Here is a 12,100-nt window from a genome sequence, read left to right as displayed (position 1 = left end):
TGCTCACTGCAACCTCTACCTCCTAGGTTCAACCAATTCTCCTGCCTCAGCCTCCTGAGTAGCTGGATTACAGGCACGTGCCACCATGCCCCACTAATTTTGTGTTTTTAGTAGAGATGGGGTTTCACCATTTTGGCCAAGCTGGTCTGGAACTCCTGATCTCAGGTGATCCACCTGCCTCTGCCTCCCAAAGTGCTAGGATTACAGGCTTGAGCCACCTCACCTGGCCTTGCTCTGTTTTTCTAATAGCCTTGTTCATTTGGAGTGTACTGAACTTCAAGGGAGTCTACATTATTTTTAAAGACTATATCTCTGTAAGTTCAGTACACTCCAAATGAACCAGGATTTTCCTAGTAGAATGGGATGCTTGGTTTCCATTTTTTATGTACGTAACTAAACTTTTTTTTTTGGGGAACACTTCACGAATTTGTGTCATCTTTGTGCAGGGGCCGTGATAATCTTTTCTGTATTGTTCCGGTTTTAGTGTATGTGCTGCCGAAGTGAACACTCAACAAAATTTTTTTTTGTTTTTCCGAGACAGAGTGTCTCACTGTCACCCAGGCTGGAGTGCAGTGGTATGAGCTCAGCTCACTGCAGCCTACCCCTCCCAGGTTCAAATGATTCTTGTGCCTCAGCCTCCCAAGTAGCTGGGATTACAGACATGTGCCTCCATGCCTGGCTGATTTTTGTATTTTTAGTGGAGAGGGGTTATGCCATGTTGGCCAGGCTGGTATCTAACTCTTGGCCTCAAACAATCCACCTGCCTCAGCCTTTCAAAGTGCTGGGATTACAGGTGAGAGCCACTATGCCTGCCTCAACTAAATTTTTTTTTTTTTTTTGAGACAGAGTCTCACTCTGTCACCCAGGCTGGAGTGCAGTGGCACGATCTCGACTCACTGCAACCTCCTCCTCCTGGATTTAAGCGAATCTGCTGCCTCAGTCTCCCGAATAGCTGGGATTACAGGCTTGCGCCACCACGCATGGTCTAAGTTTTGTGTTTTTAGTAGAGACAGTGTTTCACCATGTTGGTCAGGCTGGTCTTGAACTCCTGCCCTCAAGTGATCCACCCGCCTTGGCCTCCCAAAGTGCTGGCATTACAGGTGTGAGCCACCTTGCCCTGGCTCAACTAAATTTTTGTTAAAAGTTTGTAAATAGCAGTGAAATCACTGTTTCTTTTCTTTTTTTTTTCTTTTTCAGAGACAAGTTTTCCCTTTGTCACCCATGCTGGAGTTCAGTGGCCTGAGCATGGCTCACTGTAGCCTCTACTTGCTAGGCTGGAGCGATCCTTCCACCTCAGCCTCTTAAGTAGCTTGGACTACAGGCGTGTACCATCATGCCTGGCTAATTTTTGTACTTTTTTGTAGAGATGGAGTTTGACTGTGTTGTCCAGGCTAGTCTTGAACTCCTAGACACAAACAATACACCTGCCTTGGCCTCCTAAAGTGTTAGGATTACAGGCGTGAGCCACCATGCCTGGTCTGAAACCACGTTTTAAACAACCAACTTCAAGGGGAAGGAGATAAATGATCATGTTTAAAGTAGTTTACACTGTTAAAATTGGCAAATTATCTATTGAAAAATTCAGTGTTTTTTTTTTTTTGAAAGGCAGTTTCGCTCTGTCGCCCAGGCTGGAGTGCAGTGGCGCGATCTCCGCTTACTGCAAGGTCCGCCGCCTCCCGGGTTCACGCCATTCTCCTGCCTCAGCCTCCCTAGAAGCTGGGACTACAGGCGCCCACCACCACGCCTGGCTGATTTTTTTGTATTTTTAGTAGAGACGTGTTAGCCAGGATGGTCTCAATCTCCTGACCTCGTGATCCGCCCACCTTGGCCTCCCAAAGTGCTGGGATTACAGACGTGAGCCACCATGCCCGGCCCAATGTGTTTTAAATAGTTATAACATATTTTTTATTTTTATTTTTTATATTTGAGGTAGATTCTCACTCTCATGATCCGCCTGCCTTGGCCTCTCAAAGTGCTGAGAGTACAAGCATGAGCCACCACCCCTGGCCTGAATATTTATAAATTTCTTTTTTTTTTATTTGAGACAGAGTCTTGCTCTGCCGCCCAGGCTGGAGTGCAGTGGCGCTATCTCAGCTCACTGCAAGCTCTGCCTCCTGGGTTCACGCCATTCTCCTGCCTCAGCCTCCCGAGTAGCTGGGACTACAGGCGCCCACCACCTCGCCCGGCTAGTTTTTTTTTGTATTTTTTAGTAGAGACGGGGTTTCACTGTGTTAGCCAGGATGGTCTCGATCTCCTGACCTCATGATCCGCCCGTCTCGGCCTCCCAAAGTGCTGGGATTACAGGCTTGAGCCACCGCGCCCGGCCAATATTTATAAATTTTATATTTTTCTTTTTTTTTTTTTTTGAGACAGGATCTTGCTCTGTTGCCCAGGCTGGAGTGCAGTGGTGCGATCTTGGCTCACTGCAACCGCTACCTCCAGGTTCAAGTGATTCTCATGCCTCAACTTCCCAAGTGGCCGGGATTACAGGAACAAGCTACCACACTTGGCTAAGTTTTTGTATTCTTAATAGAGACAGGGTTTCACCATGTTGGCCATGCTGGTCTCGAACTCTTGGCCTTAAGTGATATGCCTACTTCAGCATCCCAAAGAGCTGGGATTACAGATGGTAGTCACCATTCCTGGTCTATATTCTTTTTTTAAATTAACAGTATTTTTATTTGAAGTGTTTCCATTATACCCACAGATTCAGTTCTGTCATCACAGATTCCAAAATACTATTCATATTCTAAAAGTTGGGCAGTCCTAGAGCTTGGTAGGTTTTTAAATTACACATGTATTATGAAACCTAATTACCAAATGTGAATTTGTGTATAGGTATAAATAGGGAACTAGGAACTACTGATATGGATAGGGTATATCAGCGCTTCCTGGTAGTGACTTTTCAATTAATGACTGATGTATAGTATCTGCTCCCCTGTGATAGACTCATTTCGCATGTACTACGTCCTCAACCCTTTATAATACTGAGTGTCCTATGCTAAAGGTAATAATGTTAAGCATTGTAGTTTTGAGGCTGTCATTAAATTTTCAAGTTTCAAGGTTTTAAATTCCAACATTGGAATTTGTTGAAACAGGATTTGACCTCTATTCAAATTGTATATCCTGAACTGGTAGGACATAACCTATCAAACACTCATTCTGTCTTGAAATAAACATGCTAAAAATGTAGTATTTTAGAAGCAATGTACATTTTTCATACAGATTCAATATCCCTAATCCAAAAATCTAGAAATCCTCCAAAATCGGAAACATTCTGAGTGCTGACATGATACTCAAAGGAAATGCTCATTGGAGCTTTTCAGTATTCAGATTTTTGCATTGAGTATGCTCATCCAGTATAATGCAAATAATCCAAAATGTAAAACTTTTTAAAATTTGAAACACTCTGGTTTGAGGCATTTTGGATAAGGGAGTACCTAACCTGTATTAGCACTTTATTTGAACTCATAAAGTAAACATTGGAGAAAACAAAACCTAAATTTGAAACACAGACTGGCTGGTCATGGTGGCTAATGCCTGTGATCCCAGCACTTTAGGAGGCCAAGGCTGGAGGATTGCTTCAGGTAGGAGTTTTTGAGACCAGAGTCTGGGTGTCTCATCTTTTTTTTTTTTTTTTTTTTTTTTTTTTTTGCGGGGAGACAGTCTCACTGTGTCGCCAGGCTGGAGTGCAGTGGCTTGATCTCGGCTCACTGTATTCTCCACTTCCCAGGTTCAGGGAAGTGGAGAATACTCAGCCTCCTGAGTAGCTGGGACTACAGGCGGGTGCCACCACACCTGGCTAATTTTTTTTTGTATTTTAGTGGAGACAGGGTTTCACCATGTTGGCCAGGATGGTCTTGATCTTCTGACCTCATGACCACCCCGCCTCGGCCTCCCAAAGTGCTGGGACTATAGGCGTGAGCCACTGTGCCTGGCCCCTGTCTCTTAAAAAAAGATAAAAACAAAAATTAGCCAGCTTGGTTGTGTGCAGCTGTAGTCTCAGCTACTTGAAATGTTGTGGTGGGTGAATCACTTGAACCTCGAGGCTGCAGTGAGCCATGATTGCACCACTACAGTCCAGCTTGGGTGACAGAGCAAGATCCTGTCTCCAAACAGACAAAAAGCCATAGACTGAATTTATTTGCAATGATGATGAGATAATTAAAATACCTTAATTTTTCTTTTTTTCTTTTTCTTTTTTTTTTTTGAGACAGAGTCTCGCTCTGTCGCCCAGGCTGGAGTGCAGTGGGGTGATCTTGGCTCACTGCAACCTCTGCCTCCTGGGTTGAAGCAATTCTCCTTCCTCAGTCTCCCGAGTAGCTGGGATTTCAGGCGTGCACCATGCCCAGCTAATTTGTGTATTTTTAGTAGAGATGCGGTTTCACCATGTTGGCCTTGAACTCCTGCGGTTTCACCATGTTGGTCTTGAACTCCTGACTTCAGGTGATCTACCTGCCTTGACCTTCCAGAGTGCTGGGACTACAGGCGTGAGCCCCTGCACCCTGCCTGTGTGTGTGTGTGTGTGAGAGAGAAACAGAGTCTTGCTCTGTCACTTAGACTGGAGTGCAGTGGTACGATCATGGCTCACTGCAACCTTGACCTGCCTCCCTGGCTCAAGTGATCCTCCCACTTCAGCCTCCACAGTAGCTGGGACCAGAAGTGCATGCCATCAGGCCCAGCTAACTTTATTTTTTTTAGAGATAAGCTCTCACTGTGTTGCTCAGGCTGGTCTTGAACTCCTGGGCTCTCGGAATCTTCCTTTCTTGGCTCCCAAAGTAATGGGATTACAGGCATGAGTCACCTTGCTCAGCCTGATTTCTCTTGTTCTTCTAGTGAAGCCAAACCAAGAAGAAATCTATTTTGAATAATGAGGAATTGAGATTTGTAAAGAATATTCTGACAGTGGTTGAGAAATTACAATTTTTTTTTCCTGAACATCTTAAAAATTAGAATAATTTAAAAACTCTGTATTGGCCGGGCACGGTGGCTCTTGTCTGTAATCCCAGCACTTTGGGAGGCTGAGGTGGGTGGATCACGAGGTCGGGAGTTCGAGTCTAACCTGGCCAATATGGTGAAACCCCCCCAGTCTCTACTAAAAATACAAAAAAACTAGCCGGGCGTGTTGGCACACGCCTGTAGTCCCAGCTACTTGGGAGGCTGAGGTGGGAGAATCTCTTGGACCCAGGAGGCAGAGGTTGCAATGAGCCGAGATTGCACCACTGTTCTCCAGCCTGGGCAATAGAGGGAGACTCCGTCTCAAAAAAAAAAAAAAAAAAAAAAAAAAAAATCTATATTACATTGTGACTCAAAGAGTTTTCTGGTAATGAGCTTTGTTCCTAGGATGGAAAAATCTGAGTGTACATTATAATAATATTGCATATTTATCTGTCTGAAACTTTATCAACAGAAAGTTTCAGATGATCATTTTACACTCCATTGACTACCCCAGTTCTGGTTGATGTGGTACAAACTAACCTATATTGTATTGTATTCTGTCTGATTTACAAGGGATTAAAACGATAAAAATTGGCAGGAATCAATAGCCGTTGAGATTTATGTTCTTATATTTTGACTAAATGACATTCTTTTATGGAAAGTATTTAAAATTTCACACACAAGGGGCAACAGTATTCTTTAAAAAGATACATTGCAAGAGATAGATCTTTGTGGTCTAAGAAATATTCATGCAAAGCACCAATGTTTTCCTTTATAACTAACTACTTGTCATAAAAATAGAGAAGATTCCCTGTGGTTAAGGTTCTCAGATCTTTTTCAACCGTCTGATACTGTGAAGGAATAGAGAAGACCTATGTGGCCTGATTTTATTTGTAGACATGAGTTAGTCTGTTATACTATAGATGTCTTATTTTTTCTGAGGATGTGCATGGCACAATTTTTTTTTTTTTTTGAGAGAGAGTCTTGCCCTGTCACCCAGGCTGGAATGCAATGGCACGATCTCGGATTACTGCAACCTTGACCTCCCCAGTTCAAATGATTCTCATGTCTCATAATAGCTGGAACTACAGGCACATGCCACCATGCCCAGCTAATTTGTTTGTTTGTTTGTTTTTGAGATGGAGTCTCACTCTGTCGCCCCGGCTGGAGTGCAGTGGCACCATCTCGGCTCACTACAAGCTCCGCCTCCTGAGTTCACGCCGTTCTCCTGCCTCAGCCTCCCTAGTAGCTGGGACTACAGGCGCCTGCCACCATGCCCAGCTAATATTTTTTTGTATTTTTAGTAGAGAGGCTTTCACTGTGGTCTCAATCTCCTGACCTCGTGATCCACCCACCTCGGCCTCCCAAAGTGCTGGAATTATAGGCATGAGCCACCGAGCCCGGCCCAATTTTTGTATTTTAATGGAGACGAGGTTTCACCATGTTGGCCAGGTTGGTCTTGAACTCCTGGGCTCAACTGATCGGCCTGCCTTGGCTGCCCGAAGTGTTGGGATTATGGGCGTGAGCCACCACATTCGGCCCTTGGCATAAAATTTGTCTATCACTTATTAATAAATTGAGATAGGCAAAAAATTGTATCTGGGCCATACGTGGTAGGAGGCGAGGCAAGAGGATCACTTGGGGAGGTCCAGGAGTTTGTGACTAGCCTGGGCAATATGGCAAGACCTTGTCTCTACAAAAAATTTTAAAAATCAGCTGGGTGTGGTGGTATGTGCCGTGGTCCCATTTTCTTAGGAGGCTAAGCTAGAACTGTTGCTTGAGCACGGGAAATTGAGGCTGCAGTGAGCCATGATTGTGTCATTGCATTCCAGCCTGGGCAACAAAGTGAGTCCCTGTCTCAAAAAAAACAGGATTGAAAACTGACTTTTCTGATCTATTCCTGGAAAGCTATCTTTTTACAAAACCCACTGACTACTATAATTTGCTGATTATTATGAGAGGCTTCTGCCACCGTGTGGCTTAATAATTCTGAAATAGTTGCTTGGACCCTTTCTCCTTAGATATTTAGTTTGATGATTATCTATTTTGGCTGATCAGAGAGGCTTGCTGTCTGCTTTGAAGTGAACAGAATGATTCAGTATATTTTTCATTAATTTTGACTTACAGCTTAGCTATATTTCTATTTTTTTTTGTAAATATCTTCGACAATTTATATTTCTTACAGGCAAAGCATTCTAAAATACTATTTCTTTTTGCCAAGGTTTTTGTACCTCTTTAGCAATAGAATAGTATTAAATTGTTGAGCTCTTCTTGTTTGTTATTTAAATCTTTGCTAAAATGTAGAGTAAATTCAATGAACTCCATGAGTTGCAGTGATACTTTGTGAATTTAAGATGATTACTTCCTGCATTTTATTTCTATTTTTAAGTTTTTTATATTTTGAGACAGAGCCTCCCTTTGTTGCCCAGGGTGGAGTGCAATGGCATGGTGATGGCTTACTGTAGCTTTGACTTCCTGGGCTCAAATGATGCTCCCACCTCGGGACTGCCCGTCACCATCTGCCCCCAAGTAGCTGGAACCACACACGTATACCACCATGCCCAGCTAATTCTTTTTGAGACAGAGTCTTGATGTCACCCAGACCAGAGTGTAGTCATGCAATCTCGGCTCACTGCATCCTCCCCCTCCTAGGCTTAAGCAATTCTCCTGCCTCAGCCTCTTGAGTAGCTGGGATTACAAGGCACACAACACCGCACCTGGTTATTTTTTTTTTTTTTTTTTTGAGATGGAGTCTCACTCTGTCTCTTCGGCTGGAGTGCAGTGGTGTGATCTCAGCTCACTGCAACCTCTGCCCCTGGGGTTCAAGCAGTTCCGCCTCAGCCTCCTGAGTAGCTGGGAGTACAGGTGCACACCGCCACGCCTGGCTAAATTTTGTATTTTATTAGAGACTGGGTTTCACTGTGTTGCCCAGGCTGGTCTCTAACTCCTGAGTTCAGACAGTCTCCCCACCTCAGCCTCCCAAAGTGCTAGCTAGAATTATAGGCGTGAGCCACTGTGCCTGGCCAATTTTTGTGTTTTTAGTAGAGACGGTTTCACCAGGCTGAGCAGATGGATCTTCAACTCTTGACCTCAAGTGATCTGCCCGCCTCAGCCTCTCAAAGTGCTAGGATTACAGGCGTGAGCACTGTGCCTGTTCTAATTTTTTTTTTTTTTGAGACAAGAGTTTCGCACTGTCGCCTGGGCTGGAGTGCAATGGCACGATCTTGGCTCACTGGAACCTCTGCCTCCCAGATTCAAGCAATTCTCCTGCCTCAGCCTCCTGAGTAGCTGGGATTACAGGCACTTGCTACCATACCCGGCTAATTTTTTGTAGTTTTAGTAGAGATGGGGTTTCCTTATGTTGGCCAGTCTGGTCTCGAACTCTTTACCTCGTGATCTGCCTGCCTCAGCCTCCCAAAGTGCTGGGATTGCAGGCGCAAGCCACCGTGGCCAGCCTAATTTTTTTTTTTTTTTTTAATTTTTTGTAGTGATAGGGTCTCACTGTGTTTTCCAGGGTGGTCTCAAACTCCTGGCCTCAAGCAGTCCTCCTGCCTCAGCCTCCCAAAGTGCTGGGATCACAGGGGTGAGCCACCATGCCGAGGTGAATTTTATTTCATCTTGATAAAAATCTGAATAAAATCTTAGGAACGATATATTAAGAGTTTGATGAAGAGAACTGCAAGTAATATCACAAATAAAATGATCGTTTCTTTAATATACTATAGATTTCTTTTTATAAAATTTATCTCAGCTGGGCACGGTGGCCCACGCCTGTAATCCCAGCATTTTGGGAGGCCGAGGCAGGCGGATCAATTGGGACCAGGAGTTCAAGAGCAGTCTGGCAAACGTGGTGAAACCCCATCTTTACTAAAAATACAAAAATTAGTTGGGCATGGTGGCACATGCCTGTAATCCCAGCTACTTGGGAAGCTGAGGTAGGAGAATTGCTTGAACCCGGGAGGCAGAGGTTGTGGTGAGCCAAGATCACACCACTGCATTCCAGCCTGGGTGACAGTGATACTCTGTCTCAAAAAAAAAAAAAAAAAAAAAGTATCTTTAGTTGTGGTAAATTATATTTTTTAATGTTATAGGTCTTTTTCCTTAAAAATGAGATGTAATCTTTTAGTAACCAGGCATTATGATCTTTGAAAATTTTTATTTGCATATCTTTAATTGTAATTTTGTCATCTCTTCCCCTTTATTGTTTAGTCCAAAAGAAACTCTTCCTTCAAAACCTGTGAAGAAAGAGAAGGAACAGAGGACACGTCACCTACTCACAGACCTCCCTCTCCCTCCAGAGCTCCCTGGTGGAGATCTGTCTCCCCCAGACTCTCCAGAACCAAAGGCAATCACACCACCTCAGCAACCATATAAAAAGAGACCAAAGTAAGTTTTTGGAGGAATCTATCTTTCATGATAGTTTTCTCCCTTCCTTTTGAACTAAATCTCTCATGTTTCTTCTATAACCTATACCAGTAAGATCATAGAAGTTTGGTCCCAAAGTATACCTTTTATTTTATTTTAGTGGACAAAAGCCTTCCTTGGAGACCCAGGTCATTCATCTGTGCCCTCAGATACCCAACTCTGTTTTTAGAACAACAGAAAATTCCCAAATCCAGATATACTATGAACATTTATGTCATTATGTCTTTTTTATTCATAATATTTAGAGTACTGAGGAAGAATAAAAGCTTTTTAAATTCAGGATGTGTCAATCATGTGCACATTAATGAAAAATTAATAGATGTGGGATTTTTTTTCTGAAAGCATATAAATTGTCATGCCATAAATAGAGTATAATCTGGGTCTAATCTTCTGATTGTTAGCGTTTCTCTCTTAATAATAAAAATAGTTATTTATTAAGCACGTATTATTGTCATAGTTTTATATATATATTTTTTTGAGATGGAGTTGCGTTCTTTGTTGCCCAGGCTGGAATGCAGTGGTGCTATCTCTGCTCATCACAACCTCCGCCTCCCTGGTTCAAGCGATTCTCCTGCCTCAGCCTCCCGAGTAGCTGGGATTATGGGCACACACCACCACACCAGGCTAATTTTTGTATTTTTAGTAGAGTTGCGGGTTTCACCATGTTGGCCAGGCTGGTCTCGAACTCCTGACCTCAGGTGATCCACCGCCTTGGCCTCTCAAAGTGCTGGGATTATAGGCATGAGCCGCCGTGTCTGGCCTTATATTTTCATAGTAGCCTTAGCATATAGCGATTAATTTCCCATTTTATAGGTGAAGCCATACCTGAGAGAGGTGAGAAAGTAAGCAATCTGTTATTTCAGCTTATGTCTTCCTAAAGCTATAGTCTTGTGCCTTAGACACTGTGAGAGACTGTGTGTTTTTTTTTTTTTTTTTTTTTTTGAGACAGAGTCTCACTCTGTCACCCAGGCTGGAGTGCAGTGGTGCGATCTTGCTCACTGTATCCTCTGCCTCCTGGATTCAAGCGATTCTCCTGCCTCAGAGTAGCTGGGAGTACAGGTGTACACCACCACGCCTGGATAATTTTTGTATTTTTAGTGGAGACGGGTTTCACCTTCTTGGTCAGACTGGTCTTGAACTTCTGACCTCGTGATCCACCTGCCTCAGTCTGCTAAAGTACTGGGATTACAGGCAGGAGCCACCGAGCCCAGCTTGTTTATGTATTTTATGTTAGGTTTTTATTTATTATTTATTTATTTATTTTTGAGACAGAGTCTTACTCTGTTGCACAGGCTATTGCCCAGGAGTGCGGTGGCACAATCTCTGTTGCCCAGGAGTGCAGTGGCGCAAACTCCACTCGCTGCAACCTCCACCTCCCAGGTTCAAGCGATTCTTCTGCCTCTGCCTCCCAGGTAGCTGGGACTACAGGTGCCCACCACCATGGCCGACTGCATCTTTATATATTTCATATCGTTTAATTTCTGACTTTTTAGTAAAAAATATATAAAAGATACTCCGTAGGAGTGGCTGGGTGCGGTGGCTCACGCTTGTAATCCCAGCACTTTGGGAGGCCGAGGCGGGCGGATCATAGGGTCAAGAGATCGAGACCATCTTGGCCAACATGGTGAAACCCCATCTCTACTGAAAATACAAAAATTAGCTGGGCGTTGTGGCGCCTGCCTGTAGAGTACTAAGGAAGAATAAAAGCTTTTTAAATTCAGCTCGTGACAGAGCAAGACTCCATCTCAAAAAAAAAAAAAAAAAGATATAGGAGTTAGTGAAATCATCATAAAAGAATCCTTTTTCTTTGACTAGATTTCATTTTCTTTTTTTTTGAGTCGGAGTCTAGCTCTGTCACCCAGGCTGGAGTACAGTGACATGACCTTGGCTCACTGTTACCTCCGCCTCCTGGGTTCAAGCAATTCTCCTGCCTCAGCCTCCTGAGTAGCTGGGACTACAGGCACCTGCCACCATGCCCGGCTAATTTTTTGTATATTCAGTAGAGACGGGGTTTCACCATGTTAGCCAGGGTGGTCTCGATCTCCTCACCTCGTGATCTGCCTGCCTCAGTCTCCCAAAGTGCTGGGATTACAGGTGTGAGCCTCCACGCCAGGCCAACTTCATTTTCTTAAATAACTGTTTTGTTGTTTTTCCTTTTTAGAATTTGTTGTCCTCGTTATGGAGAAAGAAGACAAACAGAAAGCGACTGGGGGAAACGCTGTGTGGACAAGTTTGACATTATTGGGATTATTGGAGAAGGAACCTATGGCCAAGTATATAAAGCCAAGGACAAAGACACCGGTAAATATTGCCACAAAATTTTAGATGTCAGAATGTTAACAAATTTAGCATTCCTAATATCTTAAGTGGATTTAGCAAAAGTAAATTCTGACGTGTTTTTCTTTTTTTTTTTTTTTGAGGCGGAGTCTTGCTCTGTCCCCCAGGCTGGAGTGCAGTGGTGTGATCTCACTGCAAGCTCCGCCTCCCGGGTTCACGCCATTCTCCTGCCTCAGCCTCCTGAGTAACTGGGATTACAGACCATGTGCAACCACACCTGACTAATTTTTGTTGTTTTTAGTAGAGACAAGGTTTCACTATGTCATCCAGGCTGGTCTTGAACTCCTGACCTCAAGCAGTCTGTCTGCCTCGGCCTCCCGAAGTGCTGGGATTGTAGGTGTGAGCTGGGATTATAGGTGTGAGCGATGGGCCTTGTTTTATTTTTATTTTTTGATACGGA

General features: G+C 43.7%; 1 protein-coding gene and 1 non-coding gene across 5 annotated transcripts in view; one reads left to right on the top strand and one right to left on the bottom strand.

Moving 5' to 3' along the window:
• CDK12 (cyclin dependent kinase 12) overlaps positions 1-12,100 on the top strand; it is an 87,987-nt gene that overhangs the window by 22,119 nt on the left and 53,768 nt on the right. For all 4 annotated transcript variants that reach the window (XM_073005346.1, XM_008012866.3, XM_008012867.3 and 1 more), the window contains exons 3-4: positions 9,148-9,324; positions 11,525-11,664. In XM_073005346.1, coding sequence (XP_072861447.1) covers positions 9,148-9,324; positions 11,525-11,664 — 317 coding nt within the window. The remainder of the gene's footprint in view (positions 1-9,147; positions 9,325-11,524; positions 11,665-12,100) is intronic.
• On the bottom strand, positions 404-508 carry LOC119622271 (U6 spliceosomal RNA). Its single transcript, XR_005238932.1, has one exon. It is a non-coding gene; the product is annotated as a U6 spliceosomal RNA (small nuclear RNA).

The sequence above is a fragment of the Chlorocebus sabaeus genome, chromosome 16, assembly GCF_047675955.1.
Source record: "Chlorocebus sabaeus isolate Y175 chromosome 16, mChlSab1.0.hap1, whole genome shotgun sequence".
NCBI classification, from domain to species: domain Eukaryota; kingdom Metazoa; phylum Chordata; class Mammalia; order Primates; family Cercopithecidae; genus Chlorocebus; species Chlorocebus sabaeus.
Note: the sequence above shows the minus strand (reverse complement) of the source record. Positions and strands in the feature narration are given on the sequence as shown.